This window comes from Syngnathoides biaculeatus, chromosome 14, assembly GCF_019802595.1.
Source record: "Syngnathoides biaculeatus isolate LvHL_M chromosome 14, ASM1980259v1, whole genome shotgun sequence".
NCBI classification, from domain to species: Eukaryota; Metazoa; Chordata; class Actinopteri; order Syngnathiformes; family Syngnathidae; genus Syngnathoides; species Syngnathoides biaculeatus.
This window is the reverse complement of record NC_084653.1, coordinates 12334426-12357439: the sequence shown is the minus strand read 5'-3', so window position 1 is coordinate 12357439 and position 23014 is coordinate 12334426. Positions and strand designations below refer to the sequence as shown.

Here is a 23014-nt window from a genome sequence, read left to right as displayed (position 1 = left end):
TCTAGGGATTAAATGTAAAAGATAGGTAGAAAAATCAACACTGAAACAAAGTACGGACTGAAAAATACACTTAAGTACTTTCATGAAGCAGTATTACTTCCTACCAGTGGCTGGGTTGGTTCGAGAAAAATCAGCTCATAGGTTATTTCTGTGAGGGCCACTAACAATGCTGTTACCAATCACCAGGGTGACGAGCTCCTCAGTTGTTTTTACTCCATGACAGCTGTGGTTGGGCTCTGATAGGGGGACGCTGAATTCTTCCTGGATGGGCGGCGGGCTAAATTTAGGAGCCCAGTTATATCAACCGCGCCTCAAGAGCTGACTACCTTAACGCTCTGTGCCTTCACCGCAGCCACTTGTTTTCCCACCACTGCTGTTCCGTTTTTATCAGGATGGACAATCGAGGTTTGAAGGAAGATCTACGCCTCTTTCAGAGCACCTTGCTTCAGGACGGACTCAAGGAACTCTTGAATGAGAACAAGTTGGTGGACTGTATCCTGAAGGTGGGCGACAGGAGCATTCCCTGCCACCGGCTCATCCTGGCTGCATGTAGCCCTTACTTCCGGGAGCTTTACTTCTCCGAGGATGGCAAGGAAATGGACAAGAAGGAGGTTGTTCTGGAGGATCTGGATCCTGCTGTAATGGAGGCGATTGTAAACTACATGTATTCGACAGAGATCGACATCAATGATGACAACGTGCAGGACATCATGGCGGTTGCCAGTCGCTTCCAGATCCCGTCTGTGTTCACCGTGTGTGTGAATTTTCTCCAGCAGAAGCTAACCACAAAGAACTGCCTTGGCATCTACAGGCTGGGCCTGATGCTCAACTGCCCCAGACTGGCGATAGCGGCTCGAGATTACATCGCAGACCGTTTCGTGACTGTCGCCAAGGACGAGGACTTTTTGGAACTCGCTCCTCACGAACTCTTTGCTCTTATTGGGGCGGACGCCTTGAATGTGGAGAAGGAAGAGGTGGTGTTTGAGAGCCTCATGAGATGGATCAGAAAAGATAAGGAGAATCGCATCAAATCCTTACAGGAGGCGTTTGAGTGCATCCGCTTCCGTTTACTCCCGGAGAAGTATTTCAAGGAAAAGGTAGAAAAGGACGAGCTCATCAAGAGCGATCCAGAAATTGCCAAAAAAATCAAAGAGATCAAGGAAGCATTTGCGGGGAAGTTGCCCGAGAAGAAAAAGGGTGACGGTGAAGGTGAGGAGCCCAAGTTACCCGGTTACCTGAATGATAACCGCAGATACGGCATGTTCGCCAAAGACATGGTGGTGATGATCAATGACACTGCTGCCGTGGCCTATGATGGCCAAGAAAATGAATGTTTCTTGGCTGCAATGACTGAGCAAATTCCCCGGAACCATGTCAGTCTGGTGTCCAAGAAGAACAACCTCTATGTGTTGGGAGGACTCTATGTTGACGAGGACAACAAAGATAACCCGTTGCAGTGTTACTTCTACCAGGTAGAGCTTTATAATGGTTAGAAATTCTGTAGTCTTGGGCCGGCTATCTAGTGTTTATGGCTCTCTAAGTACTAGTCCTGGTTCTAATCTTGGATTTGGCTTCATTGAAGACTCTAGATTGCCTAAAAGTGTGACTGGTTCTTGTTTACGAGGCCGGTCGGAAAGGTTCTCGGACTGGTGTCACAAAGATATGTTAGAAAACCAAGCTACAATTTCCCACTTGGAAGTACCCCCCCCCCCCCCTCCCCTTCCTAGTCTTCTCTGCCCTGCCTTTGTGCTTCTGGACACAATCTTCCAGGAAGCCTCATTATCACAATCATATAGATGTTATCCACCTCTTTCAAAACAGCCCCCCTAGTTGACTCCTTTGATCTTGGTAAAGACGAAAAAAAAATTTCCACTGAGCCAGGTCGGGTGAGTAAAAGGTTTTTCCAACATGGAAACGTAGTCTTCTTTGAGGAACTGTCAGATGCTCGGGGCAGTTCTCTTCTCTTGTGCACAGAACGGAACAACGCAGGATCTCTTTGTAAGCATGCTTGGTGATTGTTTGGGAGAACCTGCAGTCTGTACCTTTTGTGAGACCAGTCCTAAAGCTTTTCTGAGACATTTCATTGTCGACCAGTCCAGTGTGTAGCCAGCTCTTGCACCAGTCAGGTTTTTTTTTTTTTTCCTTCTAGATGGACAGTCTTGCTGGAGGTTGGACTGCATTGCCCCCTATGCCCTCCCCTAGGTGTTTGTTCGCCATGGGGGAGTTTGACAACCTCATCTTTGCTGTGGCAGGAAAAGACTTGGAGAGCAACGAGTCCCATGACACAGTTATGTGCTATGACATCGAGTAAGCAACAAACGCTTGATCAAGGGTTGATTATTATTACATATTGTTTTAACTTCCTTTGTAAATCTGCCTATTTAGAAAAATGAGGTGGAGCGAAACAAAGAAGTTGCCTTTGAGGATCCACGGACACTGTGTGGTCTCTGAGAACGGGCTGGTTTATTGTATTGGTGGGAAAACAGATGATAAGTAAGATGAATAATTCTTTGCCCGTCATTATGCTGAATTTTTTTTTCCACATGGCAACGTCTCTCGTTATTGTAAAACAGTAAACCCACCAATAAGATGTTCGCATACAACCACAAGAAGTCAGAGTGGAAAGAGGTGGCCTCCATGAAGACACCTCGGTCCATGTTCGGAGCGATCATCCACAAAGGGAAGATTATTGTGGCTGGAGGGGTCAACGAAGAAGGCCTCACGGGTGCCTCTGAAGCTTACGACTTTTCAACCAACAAGTACGCACAGTTACTAATACTTGCAATTGAAAATAGGCCAAACACACAGAATTCGGTCAATCATAATCTGTATTTTTTTCCCCTCAATTTGCTATAGTGCACATAAGTTTGAATCATGACAATGGGGTGACCTTCATGTGCGTACATCTTGTTGCAGGTGGTCACCCTTCACAGAGTTTCCCCAGGAGAGAAGTTCAATCAACCTGGTTAGCTGCGGGGGTCTTCTGTACGCCATCGGAGGCTTCGCCATGGTGCAGAACGAGAACAAGGAATGCGAGCCTGTTGAAGTCGTGGACATTTGGCAGTATGTGACACATTTCTTCATAAACTATACTGCACTGTACACAGCATTCTAACATGATCCGTAACTGCAATTTAAAGGTCAAGTGACATCCCTACAAATGTTTTCTAAAATAGATATTGTAATGAAAAATACATATAACATTATTCACTTCAAGGTCTAAACGAAAAAATAAAAATGAGCAGAGAGCGTGTCATCCATGCACAAAGTTGCGGAAATGTCATTCGACGACATCCAAGTGGTCGCCATATTGGCTGCATCCCCTGTCCATGACGTCACCCGGCCATTCGCCATTGAAAACACGCTGTGGCCCCAACTGTAGGACACGCCCCCTTAGACATGGAAGCTCTTTTCAAAGAAGATCGAAGACCAGATGAGCCATCGCGGCTCGTCGCACCTGGCCGGGGTAGCTCATTTTCGACGCCGAGCCAGGCCACTTTACGATGTTGTTCATAGCCACCGCCGTCCGTGATGAACAACACCGTCGAGCCGGGGCGCTTGAGGGGTTGTAGTCACACGCGGCTGAGTGTGGCATTGTCGGCAGCGTTGTTCAGAGCTACCGCAGTCCGCGAGCCCGACACGCAGCCTTTGCCAAGGCCGTGAATGGCGTACGTGACGCCTCGGCTGGGGTGGATCATTTTCTGCGCTGAGGTGGCTTATCACGCAGCCGAGCCGGGGTGCTTTACGGCGTCGTTCACAGGCGCCATCCGTAATGGACAACACCGTCGAGCCGGGGCGCTTTACAGCGTTGTTGTTGCGCGCGGCTGAATGCGCCATTGTCGGGAGCGTTCTTCAGAGCCGCCGCCGTCAACGAGCCCGGACACTGGGCGAGGCAATAAAACAGCGTTCGCCGTCCACGAGCACGGACACTGCGGGAAGCAATAAAACAGCCTTGGCCGGCGAGCCCGCCGCCGTCCAATGCGCATATCGACACATTTAGCACGCTTGTCATACATACGCGGATCTTTTATTATGTTATGAGAGACGGCTGTATCCACACCTACCTGTCATTTGGAACCCACGAAGCTCTCGTCCGTTGCACCTGTGCAATCCATTTTTCACGGCGAACCGGGTCTGAAGGGTAAATCCATTCTCCTGAGTTTTGAAGCAACGTCCAGCAATGCAACTAGCCGGCATTTTGGCTAACATGAAGGAACAACGAGCTACCTTCCCGGAGGTAAAACTAATAGAAACAAACTTTAGGGCGGTCCTGTCCTGTACGTCACTTCCTGCTTCTTCTCGAAAACAAATCCCTCGAGAGGATTTTGATGGCAGAAGTTACAAAAAGCTGTATATGTCAAAATCACGTTTTGTGGTGAAACAAAATCGCATGGGTTTTTTCATTAATAACATACTCAAAATCATGTATTTCATGACAGTGGCCCAATAAGCACGTGCCCGCTCCCTCCAGGTACGAAGAAGACAAGAAGGAGTGGACGGGGATGATCCGAGAGATGCGTTATGCTGCTGGAGCCTCTTGCGCATCCATGCACCTCAATGCCGCACGCATGGCCAAACTGTGACAGCTCAGGAACACACAGTACTGTACTTCAATTTATACTCATATACCAATGTAACATTATGAAATTGTGGATTTTGTTTTGACACTTTTCTGCTTCTTTAGTGGCCCATTTCTGTATTATCACACCATCTTTCCCATTTATTGTTGGAAAAAAAACACTCTTTGATTGCCCATTGCTGTGAATGGTTGTTTGTCTACATATACAGTGCATGTAAAAAGTGTACACACCCCTGTTCAAATGCTAGGTTTTTCTGATATAACTGAGTCTTTTTTTTCTCCCTCAAAATATTTTTTCACTATTAATGTGACCAATGACTGACAAACCCCATTGAACAAAAAGACAAACATCTTTCTGAAAGTAACAGAAAAAATGAACTGGGATAATGGAGTTGCATAACTCCGCACACCCTCATAACTGGGACACACCTGCCACTATGTCAAGTGCCTCTGATTGACCATAAATTAAGTTAAGATATTCCAGTAAAGGGCACGGTGGGCTCCGCTGGTAAAGCTTTGGGTTCACAGTTCTGAGGTCCCGAGTTCAATCCCGGACCTGCTTGTATGGAGTTTGCATGTACTCCCCGTGCCTGTGTGGGCTTACTTAGGGCATTTCCTCCCACATCCCAATAAGAAAAACATGCAACATTAATTGGACACTCTAAATTGCCCCTAGGTGTGATTGTGTGTGTTTACCGCCACCTGGCTGTTGACAGCTGGGATAGGTTACAGCGTTCCCTGCGACTCTTGTGGGAATGAGCGGCAACGAAATTGGATGGATGAATGGATATTCCAGTAAAAGTTTGCTGACATTTGTTTAGCTTTGCAGCAGATACCTAAAGGCTTTGTTCTCACACTGATTGGGATGTGGAACTGTTCATAATTCCCTCCATGTTCATTAAAGCTCCAGTTCTAGTTGAAGAAAAAAAGGCCCAAAGCATTATGTGGCAACCACTAAATCAATAAATGTATTAATTGTAAAGTATAAAAAAGGTGAATATGAAAAAAGAGGACAAGCAAAATGCTCCATATAGTATTTGAAAAATTATTTAAAAAAAAAAAAACCACATACTCATGTCACAGTCATGAATTGTTAGTATGAATAAGGAGCACTTGATGAAACTTCTGTGAATTTCTCATTTTAAGGCTCAAAATGTGTTGACTTTAAAAAAAAATATTGCAATAAATAAGCCCTTCAGGGCGACCGCTCTCTAAATATTTTCTTCTTGAGGTATTCCTTCCATGCATCCAGTGTCGAAAGCTCCATGGAGTTCCATTCAAAGTGAGGGATCTGTGGAGACAATAACAACAATATTTTCTGGATCCTGACAACCGAGTTAATGTTGTGCAGCAAAGAACATTTTGCTTGATGTTTAAATGCAACCTATACCTGAACCACACGATATCCCAAAATTTCAAGGTGGCGTTTCCTCATTAGGGCCTCTCCCTTTGTATGGTGGGAATTTTTGCAGAAGGACTTGAAGTCAAGGAAGTTAACAGCGACACTGTGTGAAAAACTACAGCATTAGAATCCTTTTTCTTCCTTCTGTCTCCAGCTTTCAGTAATTTCCTACCGCTGTGCTCCAGGTGGAAGCTCGTTCCTGACATTCTCCGGTGACCTAGAACCCCAGTGGATCTTTCCTTTTTCTGAGATTTGCAGAGTACTTGGCTCGCTGTAAGGCAATGGCTGGAGCTGCTTGTCCAGAATGCATTCAAAGTCTGGGGGGGAGTAATGTTCATGTCTCAACGAAAAGAGCAAAAAGTATTCAGAGGTTGCTTTTCGTCTTTATCCTAAATTTTGTTTTCATGTTCAATGAAATTTCTTTGTTGGAGCACAACATTGATTTATTCTCTATTCCAAAATAGTTCAATAGTTCAAGCAATCTGTTTTTCTCAAAGTTGTGGTTGAGTTTGTCACCCTGTTTTTAGACTTGTGTGAAATTTCTCAGTAGTTAGGTTTCCTCCCACATTCCCAAAACACACAACAACTCTTAAATCATGCGTGTTTAACCCAATGCCCGGGGGCAAGATACCTCCCACCACAACATTTCTGTGACCCACTTCATGTTTCTTTCTCGCCGGTTTTGTGCTTGTCATTATAACAGAAAAGTCATTTAGAAAATTTGAAATTTCCTTCCCATTTACAGATATTTCAAGCATTGTTTACCACTCAATCCCTTGCCATAAACTGAACAATGACTAACAATAGCCGAGATCATTTTTTGTTGTTCACTATTTTCCAAGACATTTAATTTCACAATAAATATGTTATATACCATAATTTCCGGCCTACAAGCCGCGCCTTTTTTCCATACGCTTTCAACCCTCCAGTTTATGCGGCGATGCGGATAATTTGTGTATATTTCTAACGGCCACAAGAGTCAGTCGAATGGAAAAGGTAAGAATGAGACCAGTGGAACATTTGTGCCGTGGAAGTGACTTTTATCGGCCCTGTTAGAATTGCGCTAGCGTTAGCGCTGTGCTAGCGTGTTGCTGCTGTGATACTGGCATGCCTCAATGATATTTACCAGTTTAAGTTTAACCAGCCTTGTTAGTGTTAGCGCTAGCATTAGCGTTAAACTCTTTCTGCGTACCATCTTTCTTTGTAAATATCTCGTGTTTCTATGTGGGTTTCACTGTGGGCACTTTCGGCTTTTACAGAGCTACGGCGAATGTATCTACCAAATGGTATTTCCTTTACAAATGTACTTGGTGAGGCTTGTAACCAGGCACGCTCTGTAGGCCGAGAATTACAATATTCTGTAATAAAAGTGAAAGGTGGTGGCAACTGTGTATACTTCATACACTAATATAAGGAGGTGTGTGCATTTAATTATTAATGAATGATTAATATTTTTCATTTTCTCAGTCATAATGGACCTATGAGGAAAACCATAACTATGATGTGAGCAAGCAATTAAAATTTGTCTGACACCCCAGCTCTAAAAAGCTTACAGGTTTTATTGTGAGTAGTTGTTTGTTTAAATAGGCCTGGTGATTGTCTGACAACAAGTCCCGGGTGGAACCCACCAGCTCCCTTGTGAACCAAATAAAAACTACAGATATAGAATATGGATAAAATTAGGATAAATTTGTGATGGGTAGAGCATTCTATTCTATGGGCAACACAAAGTGGCAGGCGATATTGAGAGTTGGTCAGATTACGGTCTTACCTATAGTGTAAAAATATGGCGTGACCTCCGCAACTCGGACAAAGTTCATGCCCCCAAGGACTTCCGCCAACATTTTGTGGATTTGCTTTTGCACAGGGCTGATGGAACCATTTCCTATGAGCAGATGTGACGGATTATAAAGATGAGTTAGATTCCCATTCTGATCAAGTTCCAGTCCACCCATGAACAAAAGAAATTTCTCATACCTTTGTTTTGCAGCTTTTGACAGTAGCGCTCGTGAAACCACGGCACCTGAAATTCGGGACACTCGAGACACACAGCGCGATTGAGCTCCATGAGACGCAGTCGAGTACGCATGTTAAGGGCATCGGGTAGCACTGTGAAATTACAAAAATTAAATTCCAAAGACAGCTTTGGGTTCGTGTCCTCTGTTTTTTGTCTTCCTTCGTAATACGATTCAGCACACTCAGTACGCAATTAAATCTTACTACTAAAAACTTTGTTACAAAAGTAAAACTACTAGGCCCAAACACTAGGCATTAGTAATGCTCTCGTAGTCTTCTGAACCCTACTAGTCGGACCAAAATGCCCACTACTACTTTTGCCTCACGTGTAGTTGTCCTACTAGTGTAAAGAAATGTCTTTGGCCTACTGGAGTGGAGAGGAATAGTGGAAAACAAGATTACTAGTAATAAAGAGTCACCTTGTGGTTCAACTAGTGCGCAGATACTGAATAAATGCTCATATTGCTTTCCATTGGTACACATACTTTCCAGCTGGGCGTCGAGCTTTCCGAGAAAATCTATGCTGAAGATTTCTCTGACCAGTTCTTCAGGAAAACAGTCTGCTACCGCCAGGGAGAAGGCCAGCAAAACCAGTAGATGAGGGTCAAAGGAGCCTATAAACACAAACATACTGGTGTTAGCACCAAGGCAATAAACCTGAAGTTTATAAAAGTGAATGTTGGCGAGGAAAGTGGAAAAAAATGGCACAATTAAGGTATTGAAATGATTTTACATGTGAGCAAAGAGAGGCATTTATTTCGTAGGAAAATCTGCTTATGATGAAAAAAATATTTATAGACATTATGCTTGAACGGAATACCTTTCCATTAAATCCCACATTATTCCCAGTTAACCGGATTACAGTACTGTATTTCTAAAATTCCTAGCTCAATCTTGCATGGAAAATTTCAAAAAACATCTACTAAGGGTACACTTGAAACCAGAAAACAAAGTGATCCGCATTTTTACTTACTGATATGAGGAGTGAAACGCCGTACGCAAACATCGTACAGCTTGTCTGTGCTTTCCGAATCATAATTGAGGATAGAAAAGGGAAGTAGGGTGGCATATGTTGCTGAGTGGTGAATCTTAAATAGAAAGAAAACACAAGATTTGTATCCAAGCTAGTCATGTCGTCACTGAATATTGATTTTGAGCTTGGTTGCTAAAAGATAATGCACTGTAAAAAGTACTGCAGAAACACAAAACAAGGTCTATTTTCTCAAGAAGTACTAAGTTTCAATTGATCCTATGCTGAATCCATGAATGCAACCACTACACTTCCAGTGATAATTCTATTTTTTTCCCCCCAACAATGCTGGCAGAAGAGAGCCTCCCGCAAATCTTTATTCCTTTTCCAGTACACTGGCCATGAGATAAATTACTCACTTTGAGGGTGCTTAGTAAATTCAAATCGTTTAGTGGGTTGAACACAAAAAAGAAAGATGGAAAATTGTCATTCAAAGCTACTGTAAAGACAAAAAGGTCTGCTATTTAGAATATATCGCCGTCTTATATAACATTTTAAGACAGTCCAAAAGGTGCTATAAAAAACAGGTTGGTTTGGTTACTATACTGTTCAGACTAGAGGATGCTGAAAATTCAGTTTGGGCCTCAAAAAAAAAAAAAAATGCAGCTACGCAGCTTTTAAAAATTTCTAAAATGGTTAGTTACTCCCAATAGATGCCACAGGATGGGAGCAAAACACTACTTGGGGCCAAAAAAAACTATTCAACTCACTACAACATATATCCTTGTTATCCAGCTCCAACCAGATGTAAAAAAAATGTTTTTCGGTGTTGGTGCGCAGCAGTATACCAACTTGAACATTAAGGTGACTCAAGTAACATTTTTTTGTGTACCCTGAAAAGCAGTAATTTTGGAGATTTAAGGATTCCGCCTGACACTGACAATATATATAATCAGTCACTCACATTTGAAAAATGTACAGGTGCGGTCAGATATAAAGTTGCGGGTGTGTGTTCTGTTTGTAATTATGAGTGTATCCCCTTAAGAGCGGAGGGGGCGGTGACAGACAAACTAGGAAGTAGAAGTAGGCTGAGCAGTCAGACTTTAGGCTGTGGTTCACTGCGCTGGATCATCCATCTGAGAGTGTGCGACAAGTGCGCAATTGCCCAATGGCACAGCTTAGAGGGAACATTGGTCAAGACTACACAAAATAAGCGATGTCTGTCAGTATCTATGCATTTTTACTCGTGACAAATTTTACGCAGATGATTTTTCATGCTCGACTGTGCAGATTTGCGAGTGCAATGGCGCGCGGGCACATACGCACCCAACAAATCACAGTGACTGATATATGCTATTGGGAAGCCAGTTATGACAAATCTATCAGCACCTGAAGCCAAAGTGGGTTCTCTTCAATGTGAGGTGTGTTCAGTACTACTAGAATGTGACATACTGTTCCTTTAAATCACCTTGTCAATGTCTCTAATGGCCACAGTGGCGATATGCTCCATCAAGGGAGCACAGAGATGATTGGTCCTGGTTAAGAAGAGGGACAGATCTGGCACGTTCGTCCAGTTTATTTGGTCCATCATCCTCTGCAACGTGGCCATGGCTTCTTCAAGCAGCATTTCCTCGAACCACTCCCCAGAAATGTACCTGAGCTCCTCAAGCAGCAAGTCCAACCGGTCCGACGTCTGGAGCCTCTCGTGGCCGCAGCGGTTGAGGCTCTGCAGCAGCTTCACGTACTTGCTGGGGGTGCCGTGACGATACGACAGGTCGTTGCGCACCCACTTGGCGAGGGCTAAGGAAATGCTGCTGAGGTCGTTGAGGTTGCACTGGGACATGACCGCGTCCACCCGTGAGATCACTCCTTCCTCCAGGCGCGGCGAAGGCAACATGGACAAAACGCGGGTCAACATGGTCACTTCGTAGGGGAAGACACTGCGTTCTAAAAATCTGAAGAGTAAAAGGAGATTAAGCCTTTCAGCTTCCACAGGTTGATTTTAAAAAGCAAATCAGAGATCAACTTACTTGACCAAAATGTTTCTTAATTTGGTGAAGAGTTCTGGATTCTGATAATGCAACAGATAAAGGGCTTGTGTGATTCTGCTGGCCTCCACTGGCTTATAGATATGAAGGTTTCTTTGGATTACTGATACAATTCTGGAAAAGACAATCACAGTACAGTATGACTACAGTACTCACAAAACGTACAGGATATTTGGTTTTCATTTGTAGGTTCAATGTAGCTTCATAAGATTACCGTAATTTCCGGCCTATAAACCGCGACTTTTTTCCACATGCTTTCAACCCTGCGGTTTATGTGGTGATGCGGCTAATTTTTGCCTTTTTTCTAACGACCGCAAGGGGGCACTCCAACAGAAAAGGTAAGAGTGACACCAGTGGAATATATGTGCTGTTGAAGTGACTTTTACCGGTATGTTTTGTTTTAACTGGTCCTGTTAGCGCCCCGCTTGTGTTAGCACTGTGCTAGCGTGTTGCTGCCGTGTCTCAGTGATTTTACCGGTATGTTTTTTTTTGTTTTGTTTTTTTTAACCAGCCCTGTTCGTGCTACCGTGTTATTGCTATGTTAAGATAAGCTAAGCTATTAAAACTTTGAATACCATGTTTCTTTGTAAATATCTCGTTTTTCAATGTGGGCAATTGCGGCTTTTACACAGGTGCGGCTTATGTATGCATCAAAAGGTATTTCCTTTAAAAATTTACTGGGTGAGGCTTATAATCGGGTGCGCTCTGTAGGCCGGTTAATTATGGTACATATATTACATAATCTTTACAAGAGAACTTTTGAAGAGGCACGAATACGTTTCAACCCATCAAAACTATTTTTAATGAAGAAAAATGGCAATATGTTGTATATAAAATGGAATGTAAAGAAATAAAGTTGCTTTGTGAAGTCTAATTTACAGTACATGTGTACTGTCGTGTTTGTTGTTTACAATGCCCTGTGAGTAATGTCAAAAGTTGGAGCCGAGTTCAGTGTGTCCTCCATCAGCAAACGCCATCATTTTGTCGTGTATCGTTTGACTGTTCCTCTCCTTCGGAAGGAAACAACTCAACGGTGAATAGTAATATTGGCCCACCTTGCCTACTTGCAACAGCACTACAGTTAATTTTTAAAAAAAGTACCGGTACTCGAAATACCCTTAAGTAAGGGTCCCACTGTACTTAACATGGAATTTGGACTCACTTGTTTATCAAGCTAAGGTTCCTGCTCTGAATCTCTTCCAGTGTTTCAGTGATGGCCAACGCCTGCTGTGCACTGAACTCATCAGCCAACAGGAGAGCCGTGCCCTCCAAACTGAAAGGAAGAAAACGAACACACTGATTATATGCATGGTCCAAAAGTGTGTGCCTTTCTACTTCCGATGACACAAACCTGTCTCTGACCTCCAGACTGGCCATGGGCGCCAGCGCAGCAAACAGTTTTGTAAAAGAGAATGGGTCAGTGCTAGAATCAATGAGTTCCATGAGGCGTTGTCTCACAGCCAGCCTGAAGTCGCAGTTGTTAAACTGCAGGGATTGATACAGCCCCATGAAAATACTTATGTTCTCCGCGTCCAGTCTGGGAATGTTGCGCAAGAGGATCTGATTACATTTCTCCAGCAGAGGCCTGTGGCTATACTTCATGTGGCGCAAGAATTGCACCACTCTTCGAGCGTTATTATAATTAGACGGATCCATCTTGTCCAGGAGGTGGTCAGCATGGCTAATGAGGGCGTCACGTAGCCGAGGAGAAACCAGCGATGACACGCTAATGAGCAATGTGGTTAGGATCCTGAAGGTAAAAAAAAAAAAAAAAAAAAACATCCCCTGGCATGTTAAATCTACAACATGGGCTGCTTCATGTTAATATACTGGACATTTGAATATACACTCAGTAGACATTTCACAAAGTACACCAGCAGTATCTAATAACATTCTAAACAAGAGCTTATTACATGGGGCAGGTGGTTTATAAGTTTTTCTACCAACCTGGCATCATTGATGGATGATAACTTCTGATCCACAATACTAGTGATGTGACCCATCAGAGGACTTAATTGAAGTTGTTGATCAGTGAGGCAGACGGCGAACTTGGACAGGCATGCCATTGGAAGTCTGCAAACATGACCCAGTTCAAACTCTAATCAAGCAGAGACAGGAACTATAAAGACATTACGATGAAATGAAATTCCTTACTTGTCCAATCTTAACCAGGCCTCTGACACCAATTGCTGAACAAGCGATTCACAGGGATCCACATTCAGTCTGAAAAACAGTTAAACATGTTACATTTGCACTGACGCAATATATTTTTTCATCTTCAGACCGAGGCTGCATTTCACACACCTGAGAAAACTATAAAGTAAGTCCACCAACATAAAATGGTCCATGAGAGCAATTTTGTTCTCAGCCAGAACACAAAGTGTCAGGAACTGCGGGTGACTCCTGGTGAGCTCAACTGTTCTCAATAATTGTGGTTTCTCTTTCTGGAAGTACCACAGCATCTTCACGGCCAAACTCACGTGGTCCACGGTGAGTTTGGTCTTGTTCTTACCAACCACCTCAAATATATGGTCTTCGGCAGAGCAGATCCGCAACTGCTCCAGAACCTGGTCCCGGTTCACGGGGACCTTATGAAGGAACCTTCTTAAGCAGAAACCTACACTCTGTAGCCGAAACATCATCGTAGATCTCATCTCACAATTAACCTCGTTGTTGCATGATTATCATGATTGTCAACCACAATGTCATTGTGACAAGGTGGGTCACACAGTAGATGGATGATGTTCCTAGATGAACACACAAATATACAAATAAATAATTATATACAATAAGTACAACGTTATAAATTCAAATGTGTTAAGATTGCTCTTACCGTCACAAATATTTTAACATTGATTCCGAGTTCAGTTTTGTAACGCGGTATTCACGTGCTCGTAACAACAGCGAAAAACCTAAAACGCCACAATTTTCGTGAACCTTCAGATATAAATATGGGTAGTGTCCATAAGTACATGGTTGATATAAAGGAAAAATGGGGTACATCTATTAAAATGAATTATTTGAAAGTCAAACTCACCTCGCATGCGGGTGGTACTTCCGTATCGAGTGACGGATTCCAATAACATTGGTGCAGCCGGTTTTGGCTTTCTGGTTGCAGTTCGTTCGTGAGCTACTTGACCAAAATGGCTGCAGACAATAAAAATGCTTTCGGTGACTCAAACGATGTATATATATTGAATTGAAACAATGTCACGAATTAATTCCAGCCCAGGCGTATTAAGCATATACAAAGATTTTTTTTAAGAAAGCGTTCAATACCGGAACGTGTCATCATCTTGTTTTTTGTAGAACATCTTTGGTTGTCCCAATGGAGTGCCGTAAAGCAGTCAAGGTCTGCGGTTGAGCTGGGGCTGAGTGCCGTACGAATCTTTCCCGAAATGTTCTGACGTCTCCATCGCGCCATCTTCGTAAGCGGACGATCAGTGAACGTTGAATGAAAACCAGTGCCTTTTGAAAGAACCGCCCGCTGCATGGAGTGTTAACATTGCTTGTTTTAAGGTGATGCGAGTTTATATTCCACACTTCCCGACTGTGTGCACCAAACGTGCAAAGGTTTGATGCTCTTGAGTGTGGCTGCGATTCTTTCAATTTGGTTGGCTGAATAGGCTGTGTTATCAACGAGGCCTGAGAAGTAGAGAAGACACATACCCGTTGGTAGCTTTGTCAAGCTAAATGGTAGAAACGAGTGTTGCTTCAGTATATAGACCGCAAATGTTTTATTATAAGGACTGAGCCTTTTTTATTCGTGCAGTGTACTTAAACCCGCCGCGTGGGAGTTAAAGCCTAGCTAGGCTAATGTTAGCATGTCAGTTGGAGACCAGTAGGTACGAGCTCGGGCTATTTTACCTTAATGCTCTTAAAATATGTGATAATGCTTTAGCACTTTGAATGTAGAGCTCCATTGTTTACGCTTACACTTTTCAGATACGACTTCCTCGGTAAATGCATCGAATAAATACTTACTATTTTTATTTAAATGCAGAGCTCTATTGTTTAGGGTTATACTTTTCAGTATGACTTATTCGGGAAATGCATGGAATGGGCACTTGATGTTTTTATTAATATTATGACTGATGCGAAAGTATTTGCTCTTTCAGGTCGTTCTGCAGCTCCAGGCATCATGGGGATCAAGGTTCAGCGTTCTCGGTGTTTCCTTGACATCGGAATTGGAAACGCACTAGGTAAGGTCTGGTACACAAATGTTTTTTTTTTTTTTTTTTTTTTTGGTCAATCATAAAACATTTTTATCTGAGACAGGTCCCTTACTTGAACCTAAACACATGAGCATGTAGCAGTTTTGGTCATAGTGATTGTGTTCTGCTCCTACAATCGCAACACAGAACACCACACACAAAGATTTTGTTCCATCTAGTATTAAATCTAGTTTGTCCAGGATCAAAATTTCACCTGACATAAAAACAAAGACAAAACTTAGTAATGCAACATCGAGGAGGACACACAAAAGAAGGAAATGATTGGAGCCTTAGGACTAGTTTTTTTTTTTTTTTTTTTGTAAATTCCAAAGGTAAAAACACAAAAAAGACTGTAAACATTCGGTGGAGACATTCAATAAGCAATCATGGGCTTCCCATAGTTTCACAAGCTGGTCCTTCATTTCTGAGGTGGTTTCAGCTGTGTAAACTGTGTTATTACAAGTATGCTTCTCTGTTATTAGGGCCTGACTGTGAGGATAAGCAGGTTGTAGAATAGATGGATTTACACGTTACTCTCTGTTTCCGCCAATGCTCACTGAGGCGTGAGTCTTGTACATTTGTGATGTTTGAAATATAGTATTAATAGTAATACAAAAGTATTCACTGGCATATATTTTTTTCTTAATCTTTGAAAAATTAGTTTATTAAAGGTACTTTCTTCTTCTACCTGCACCAAAACCACCCTTAAGAGGTCAAGGAGCACACAGCAGGAACAGGAGATAGGCATTGATTTTTTTTCCTCCCCTGACTGTGATATCAAATCAGACATCAATAGAGAGTGTGGTGAGGAAGTGAAGAAACAGGTCCAAGCGGAGTGGAACAGTTGGCGGAAGGTGTTTGGTTTTCTATGTGACAGAAGAATATCCGCCTGGATGAAGGGCAACATTTATAAAACAGTGGTGAGGCCGGCCATTAAGTACAGATTACATGCGATGGCTCTAAAGAAACAATAGGAATCAGAATTTGAGGGAGCAGAAATGAAGATACTGAGGTTCTCGCTTGGAGTGAACAGGTTGGATAGGATTAGAAATGAGCTCATTAGAGGGACAGGCAAGGTTGAATGTTTTGGAGACAAGGTTAGAGAGAGAGCAGACTTCGATGTTTTGGACATGTTCAGAGATGAGAGAGTGAGTATGTTGGTGGAAGGGTGTTGAGCATGGAGCTGCCAGGCAAAAGAGCGAGAGGAAGACCAAAGAAAAGGTTGATGGATGTTGTGAGGGAGGACATGAGGACAGTGGGTGTTAGAGAGGAGGATGTACGAGATAGGCTTACATGGAAAAAGATGACACACTGTGGGGACCTCTTAACGGGACAAGCCGAAAGAAGAAGAGATGAAGAGTTAAGATTGTAAAAAATTTACATTTGTTGAATGATAGTATCATGTTTTTTTAATGCATATGATAAACAATAGTCAGCATTTTTTTTTAACTCGTGATTTTTTTTTCTTAGTTTTTCTTGTTAGTTGTTATTTTCTGGTTGTTATTTTATGTTATTTAAACTACAGTTTTCATTTTTCAATAATTAAATAATTGTAAAATAAATAATCATGTTTATTAATTGTGATTTAAATTTCATTCAAAGGAGCCTTGACTCTTATACTCCCCCCCCATTACCCAGCCCTGGTGTAGCATTCCCTTTCACATTGCTCCATAGATGGGCAAACAAATCTAGCATTGGTGTTACAGTCGTTATAACACTTTCAGAAACTGATATTTGAACACAAAGGGTGCAGCCACATTTGCAGAAATACAACATAACAATTCTCATGGGCATATTATGTTTAATCCAGTGTTAAAAATGACTAATATTGCGTCTTATTGAGTCCCTTAGTTGTGGAACCTGTCTTTGTTGTATTTATTATACTGCCCTGTGGTGGCCAATGTGTGCACACTAGAAGGAACAGCACAATGTCAATGGACATTAAACATGATTTTTTTTTTTTTTTTTTTTTTTAATGGGGCTGGAATGGATTTTTTCCAATAAGGAACAATTGTTTGTGATGTTTTTTGAGTTTGTTGCCCAGTTTGTCGGTGTCAACCTCTAAGTCAATGTACAGTGGTCTGGGAGTAATGTTCCAAACACAGCAAACGTCTCTAAATTATCAGCCATTTTTCTTTCTCTCCTCTTGGCAGTCGGTCGAATTGTTGTGGAGTTGTTTACAGACATCTGTCCCAAAACGTGTGAAAACTTTCGATGCCTTTGTACTGGTGAGTCATGATATTTGACTACAATAATATTCAAGCAAAAAAAAAAAAATGTATGGCTCATTCTTGCAAAACATTATTAAATACTATTTACATCCAGGTGAGAAAGGTGTTGGTAAAGGAACCCAGAAACCTCTCCATTACAAAGGATGCCTGTTCCATCGGATTGTGAAAGACTTCATGATTCAAGGAGGGGACTTCAGTGAAGGTGATTAATGATGAATTATACTCTAAATCAAGAAGGATTTGTTACATTAACTTAATCATTGTTATCAAGCATCAATTAATGTGGAAATGAAATTAACATCTCCTGATCTACTTTTTTTGTAGGTAATGGAAGAGGAGGTGAATCCATCTATGGAGGCTTTTTTGAAGGTAAAGAGGTTGCAGGGTTATTAAATTAATATTGCTTTGAAAATTGCTGTACAATATTTGCGATGCCTGCACCCCCAGATGAAAGCTTTGCTGTGAAACATAACAAGGAGTACTTGCTGTCTATGGCCAATAGAGGAAAAGATACAAATGGATCACAATTTTTCATGTAGGAATTTGGAGGTTTTCACAATATTACTGAATACTTTTATTATTTGCTTCTGAAGCTTATGAATGTGTGTTGTTTTCCCTGAATCCCGCCGCTGAATCTTGAATCTCAGAACAACAAAACCAACTCCCCATTTGGATGGGTAAGTGTTGCAGTTGTGTGCATAATGAAGGAATACACACGCCAATCCTTGATTGTTTTATCATTTCAGGGTCCATGTGGTTTTCGGTCATGTGATTTCTGGTCAAGAGGTCGTACAAACTATGGAAAGTGAAAAAACAGATCCTAACAGCAGACCGTATGCTGAAATCAAGGTCTTAAATTGTGGAGAACTCATCCCCAAATCAAAAGGTTTTTTTTCCCCCCACAGAAAAATAAACTATATTTTCCAATCTCTGATCTCTGTTTTACTTCTGAAGCTCTTTTAATTTTAACCAACTTTTACATTTTTGTAGCAAAGAAACGTGAGAAAAAGAAAGACCGGGACTCCTCAAGTTCCAGCAGTAGTTCCAGTGACTCTAATAGTTCCTCGGAATCCTCCTCTGACTCAGAAGAATCTGACAAAAAGTCAAAGAAGCAGAAAAAGAAAGCCAAGAAGCAAAAGAAGAAACAGAAGAAGGAAAAGAAGAAGTACATGATTTATCCTCAAATCATTATTTACTTGTAGCTTTTGTAAAACTGTTTTTATTCTGACACGTTACGTTTTCACAGTTCTGAGCCTGAAATTGTCGAAGAGAAAGAACAAGAAGAGGTGGTCATGTCCACTGTGCGTCCTGAAGAAATACCTCCCATCCCTGAGAACCGGTTTCTGATGAGAATCTCACCGGTTCTCCCCGAATCTCACCAGAAAAAGAAAGAGGAGTCTGAGAAGGACAAGGAAAGTAAAGACGAACGGCCTAGAGATAGGTTGGTAATACTCACAGTCGCCGAATTACATATTTTAATAAATTTCCCTTTTCGCTAATTGTGAAGAGCTTCCACACACAGTGAATCATTTCTGCTAGCCACTCAGAGGCAGAGGGAGACGGGTTATCATTCCATACAACAGACACAGGAGGTTTTTCTGGAATTGATACATTTTTATTGTTGTGGTTACACCACCACACCGCTCACGACACAGCAAGCTGCTGGCAGAAAGGTGTTTGCAACACAACCGCAACTGGGACGCTTGAGGGAAAGTTAACTGCGTATTACATTTGCTAACCTGCAAGATAATGAGCTAGTAAGATAAGGGCTTGAACGAAAAAGCTCACTCGATCACAGCAGCAATGTTAAAACGTCACCGGTCTGAGTTGTGTATGCATCTTGCCAACATAGCACACACACATATATATATATAATAGGAACGTTAACTGTAGAATACTTAAACGTGTGTCATTTCATTTTAAAAAGAGCCCAAATGCTTTTGAATATAGATGTTTTTTTTAAATTCATTCAAATCTGTCAGGCTTTAAGACATTTACTGGGTCCTTTTAGTGAGTTAATGAATTCATGCCGATGTGTTAAATGTTTAATATACGTTTAGGAAACGTGAAAATTGTGTTTATCTGTTTTAGGCTCACGACCAAATGGAGAACAACAACATTTTCTAGTCTGAAATGGACAAATTGCATTTCTCAGAATAGATTTGCCTCATATACTTGGGCACCACGAAATAGATCACTTTCATTATGCCTTTACCTTTTTAGAACAGCCATAATGCGACCGATAAATGTTATTGCATTTCTCCTGATAGATCTGGCGCAAAAAATAATTCTCAGTCTTCATATAACAGAAGATTGGTAATGACACGATCTGGCAGGAAGATTAAAGGCAGGGGCCCAAGGGTATGTATTCCACAAAATGGCTACAAATGTCTCTTGTTCTCCGCCTGCTCAGGGAATGATTCTTTGTGTCTTTTCGCCCCTCCAGAGATACAGAACACCTTCACGTTCTCGTTCAAGATCAAGAGATCGCTATCGACGTAGCGAAACGCCTCCCCACTGGCGTCTGGAGTTGCAACGTCAGAGAATGAGGGCAGTCACTGTGGAACGTTGGATTAAGGGAGATAGGTAATGTAGCCACTTTAGGGTTTATTGTCAGATTAGATAATGTGCTTGTAGTGGTTCCCAAATTGCAAGGTCAGCAAAAATTGTAATACACTGTTGTCCATTCATCCATTTTATCAGCCGCTCAACATAATGACTGGGTAACACGACACTCTAATTTGCGAATGCTCACGTCACTCACCAGGCCTGCCTTGAAAACAAATACAGATTCAAAGGCAGGTGGGACAATACAATGTGAGGATGGTGAGCCCAAGTGGACAAATATATTTGCACCTCACATGCATATTATTTCCATCCATCAATTTTCTGAGCCGCTTATCTTCACAAGGGTCGTGGGAGCGCTGGAGCCTATCCCACCTGTCAATGGGGAGGAGGTGGGGTACACCCTGGACTGGTTTCCAGCCAATTCCAGGAAACATGGAGACAGACAGCGTGTCGGACTCACAATCACACCCACAGCCAATTTAGATTGTCCAGTTAATGAATGTTTTGGGGATGTGTGAGGAAACCGGAGTGCCCGGAGAAAACCCACGCAGGCACAGGGAGAAGATGCAAACTTCACACAGGCGGGCCAGGATTGAACCTGAGTCCTCAGAACTGTGAGGGCTATGCTTTACAGCTGCTCCACTGTTCCGCCATACATTGTTGTACCATTAAAAAAAAAAAAAGTATCCTTTTTGTCTTGAAAAAATACAAATGTATTCTTGTAACAAAAGAAATGGAATTTTTTCATGTGACACTTTTTTTTCTCTCTAAACGGTTAACTTTGTTAACATTCCCAAAAAGTTACTTTTCACAATAATATTAAATTTACTTTTTAGGAGTGAAGTCTGTCTCGTTTTTAAAGAACACTTATGCCTACTTCTTTAGTCTAATGCTGGCCGTGATAGTAGCATCTGAATAAGTAATTTTTAAGGTAGCACTTGGTGAAAAAGTTTGATGGAAGTGTTGTCATTGTTTTGGTGAATATTATCACACTTGTACAATCTCATGGAGTTGGAAGCTTTTTGCCTGAAACATTTCATCATCAACTCACTGCTTTTCACTGTTACATCTCTACAACCCAGTCACATTCTTTGTGAGTTGATTGAACAGTCCCTGTTGCTTCACCAAATGATGCCTGTTATTGAAGTCTGTTAGTGATCTCTTTCACTTGGTCTTTTTCAGAGGTGACATGAGTGAAGACAAAGAGGAGGCTGCTAAACCTCAAAGGAGAGAGCGACGGACATCTAGTTCAAAGCGTGAGCATGCAGATGAGGGTAAAAAAGACAAGAAGGCTCGATCGCAGAGATCCAAAAGCAAGGAAGACTCAGGAGAGAAAGGTGAGAAGCCAAGCACGCAGAAGGAAAAGAAAAGGGCCAAATCTAAAAGCCGCAGCAAAAGTAGAGAAAAGAGTAGACAGTCAAAAAGCAGAGATAGGAGGAGGCGATCCAAAAGCAAGAGCAAGCATAGAAGTAGTGACAAGAAAGGTCGTTCAAAAAGCAGGGACCACAGTATGAATAAGAAAGAAAAGGAGAAGGAAAATCATCATGGCAAAGAGAAGAACAAGGAAGAACAGTCTGACAAAAAGAGAGAGGATTCCAAAACGAGCAATGGAGAGAAAACACGAACAAAGTCAGAAAGCAAAGACAGAAGTTCCAAGGACCGACACAGATCAAGCAGCAGAAACCGAGACAAGGGTGGACGTGCCACCTCCAAGGACAGAGAGGAGAGACGGGATAAAGACCTAGAGAGGGGCAGGGAACGCAGCAGGAGTGGACACAGGCGACACGGCGACGAAAAGGACGACAGAAGACGGAGAACGCGTAGTCGCGAACGCAGGAAAACTCCAGACAGAAGCAAGGCCAGAGATTCGTACAGGAGCAGGCGCTCAAGAAGCAAGAGCAGCCGGAGAGGGCGCAGTAAAGATCGCAAAGATAGCCAAAGAAGACGACGACATAGCAGTAGCAGAAGCAGCAGCAGCAGCAGTAGTAGCAGCTCTGACAGTGATAGAGAAGACCGACGCAAACGTCGCAAAAGCCCCGATTCTAAGCGGAGAAGATCTAAAAGCCCCTCCAAAGACAAGAAAAGAGCGGACATGACAAAAGGCAAAAGCGACAAGAAGAAGAATCGCTCAAACTCCAGTTCGAGCTCTGACAGCAACTGAATCCGTCCCAAAAATAGGTCGGTATTTTTCTTCTGTATATTGTGCTTCGTACCCATCCACTACGCAGCTCTGTCTTTCAACAACAACAACAACAAAAATCAAAAACATCTTGATATTCCTCACTCAGTGCAGCAGCTCCACAGTTAGTCCATGATGCCACCTTTATTTCCCTAAGAGTAGACTTCACCAGACAACTGCAATGCTGGAAGAGAGAGTGATTAAGCAGAACCAATAAAATGCAACAAAGGAGCACTACGTCTTGTGAGTCAGGGACTTAGTTTTAGGACTGGGCAGGGCAGTTTTTGTGTAGATGACTGCTGAAGCTGATGACTAAAAACCAGCGGCCCCTTCTGTCAAAATCCGTGACCATAGTTTGGTTTTGGTACACCCAATTACAGATTTTACTGTAAGACTTGTTTTTCTACTGATTTTGTTTTATTTAACATTGTTTTTCAGGTGGCGAATCTGACTTAAAAAAAAAAAAAGACAATTATATTTGCATGACTATTTCAGATCTAGAAGTCTTCACCTGTGAAGTGAAGTTTTAAATGACTTATCGTATTCTCTGTATTCTTCACGTCTTATTTGCTTTTTGAAATTGAAGAAACTGTAGTGTCATAAGTACATCATAAGGCGAAGTTGAAATGTTCATTGTGCAGGTTGGATTTAGGAGCACCCCTCAGTGTAGAATGGAATTAAAATACAGCATTTTGATTTTAAAAGATTGCTTCAATGTTCTCCTGACATTATTAGCACTTGCAAGTACACAAATAACAAAAATGTGCCAATAATCGCCGTCCTCCACAAGGATTATAATCGTGTATT

General features: G+C 42.1%; 3 protein-coding genes across 12 annotated transcripts; 2 read left to right on the top strand and 1 right to left on the bottom strand.

Annotated features, from left to right (window-relative positions):
• The first annotated feature begins 181 nt into the window (after positions 1 to 181).
• klhl41a (kelch-like family member 41a) lies at positions 182 to 6157 on the top strand. Of its 4 annotated transcripts, none has more exons than XR_009798035.1 (7): positions 182 to 1472; positions 2150 to 2307; positions 2386 to 2493; positions 2574 to 2759; positions 2917 to 3063; positions 4440 to 4600; positions 6136 to 6157. XR_009798035.1 is itself a non-coding variant. In XM_061840709.1 (7 exons), exons 1-6 carry the CDS (start codon positions 393 to 395, stop codon positions 4581 to 4583), a joined length of 1791 nt encoding a protein of 596 aa, XP_061696693.1. In that variant the 5' UTR covers positions 182 to 392; the 3' UTR covers positions 4584 to 4600; positions 6136 to 6154. The 4 variants fall into 4 exon arrangements, 3 of the variants coding, with proteins under 3 accessions (XP_061696693.1, XP_061696692.1, XP_061696694.1); XM_061840709.1 differs by having other exon boundaries at positions 4472 to 4600; positions 6136 to 6154; XM_061840708.1 differs by lacking the exon at positions 6136 to 6157 and having other exon boundaries at positions 4472 to 4753.
• On the bottom strand, positions 4889 to 14427 carry fastkd1 (FAST kinase domains 1). 2 transcript variants are annotated; one of them, XM_061840701.1, is made up of 17 exons: positions 14295 to 14427; positions 14053 to 14162; positions 13849 to 13927; positions 13320 to 13762; positions 13170 to 13238; positions 12963 to 13088; positions 12367 to 12765; positions 12178 to 12288; positions 10998 to 11129; positions 10436 to 10922; positions 8971 to 9085; positions 8483 to 8611; positions 7959 to 8090; positions 7753 to 7866; positions 6154 to 6298; positions 5970 to 6084; positions 4889 to 5870 (listed from the first exon to the last, which is right to left on the bottom strand). In XM_061840701.1, the coding sequence occupies exons 4-17, from the start codon at positions 13667 to 13669 to the stop codon at positions 5775 to 5777; spliced, it is 2520 nt and encodes an 839-aa protein (XP_061696685.1). In that variant the 5' UTR covers positions 13670 to 13762; positions 13849 to 13927; positions 14053 to 14162; positions 14295 to 14427; the 3' UTR covers positions 4889 to 5774. The 2 variants fall into 2 exon arrangements, with proteins under 2 accessions (XP_061696685.1, XP_061696684.1); XM_061840700.1 differs by lacking the exons at positions 13849 to 13927; positions 14295 to 14427 and having other exon boundaries at positions 14053 to 14134.
• ppig (peptidylprolyl isomerase G (cyclophilin G)) lies at positions 14299 to 22914 on the top strand. Of its 6 annotated transcripts, none has more exons than XM_061840703.1 (13): positions 14299 to 14443; positions 15134 to 15217; positions 17383 to 17457; positions 17555 to 17662; positions 17785 to 17829; positions 17908 to 17995; positions 18108 to 18137; positions 18207 to 18346; positions 18451 to 18625; positions 18707 to 18901; positions 19731 to 19821; positions 19907 to 20046; positions 21211 to 22914. In XM_061840703.1, the coding sequence occupies exons 2-13, from the start codon at positions 15157 to 15159 to the stop codon at positions 22187 to 22189; spliced, it is 2127 nt and encodes a 708-aa protein (XP_061696687.1). In that variant the 5' UTR covers positions 14299 to 14443; positions 15134 to 15156; the 3' UTR covers positions 22190 to 22914. The 6 variants fall into 6 exon arrangements, with proteins under 6 accessions (XP_061696687.1, XP_061696691.1, XP_061696686.1 ...); XM_061840707.1 differs by having other exon boundaries at positions 14346 to 14534; positions 18451 to 18622; XM_061840702.1 differs by having other exon boundaries at positions 14349 to 14534.
• Positions 22915 to 23014: the final 100 nt, after the last annotated feature.

What these genes read in the sequence shown, in the direction of transcription:
- klhl41a (XM_061840709.1), top strand. Translation starts at nt 393, where the DNA reads ATGGACAATCGAGGTTTGAAGGAAGATCTACGCCTCTTTCAGAGCACC. An exon ending in GGTGGGAAAACAGATGATAA is followed by an intron (nt 2,494 to 2,573) that starts GTAAGATGAATA and finishes ATTGTAAAACAG; the next exon opens with TAAACCCACCAATAAGATGT. An exon ending in TACGACTTTTCAACCAACAA is followed by an intron (nt 2,760 to 2,916) that starts GTACGCACAGTT and finishes ATCTTGTTGCAG; the next exon opens with GTGGTCACCCTTCACAGAGT.
- fastkd1 (XM_061840701.1), bottom strand. Translation starts at nt 13,669, where the DNA reads ATGAGATCTACGATGATGTTTCGGCTACAGAGTGTAGGTTTCTGCTTA. An exon ending in GCCTGGTTAAGATTGGACAA is followed by an intron (nt 13,089 to 13,169) that starts GTAAGGAATTTC and finishes TCATGTTTGCAG; the next exon opens with ACTTCCAATGGCATGCCTGT. An exon ending in TCAAAAGCTGCAAAACAAAG is followed by an intron (nt 7,867 to 7,958) that starts GTATGAGAAATT and finishes ATCTGCTCATAG; the next exon opens with GAAATGGTTCCATCAGCCCT.
- ppig (XM_061840703.1), top strand. Translation starts at nt 15,157, where the DNA reads ATGGGGATCAAGGTTCAGCGTTCTCGGTGTTTCCTTGACATCGGAATT. An exon ending in TTAAAGGCAGGGGCCCAAGG is followed by an intron (nt 19,822 to 19,906) that starts GTATGTATTCCA and finishes TCGCCCCTCCAG; the next exon opens with AGATACAGAACACCTTCACG. An exon ending in CGTTGGATTAAGGGAGATAG is followed by an intron (nt 20,047 to 21,210) that starts GTAATGTAGCCA and finishes GGTCTTTTTCAG; the next exon opens with AGGTGACATGAGTGAAGACA.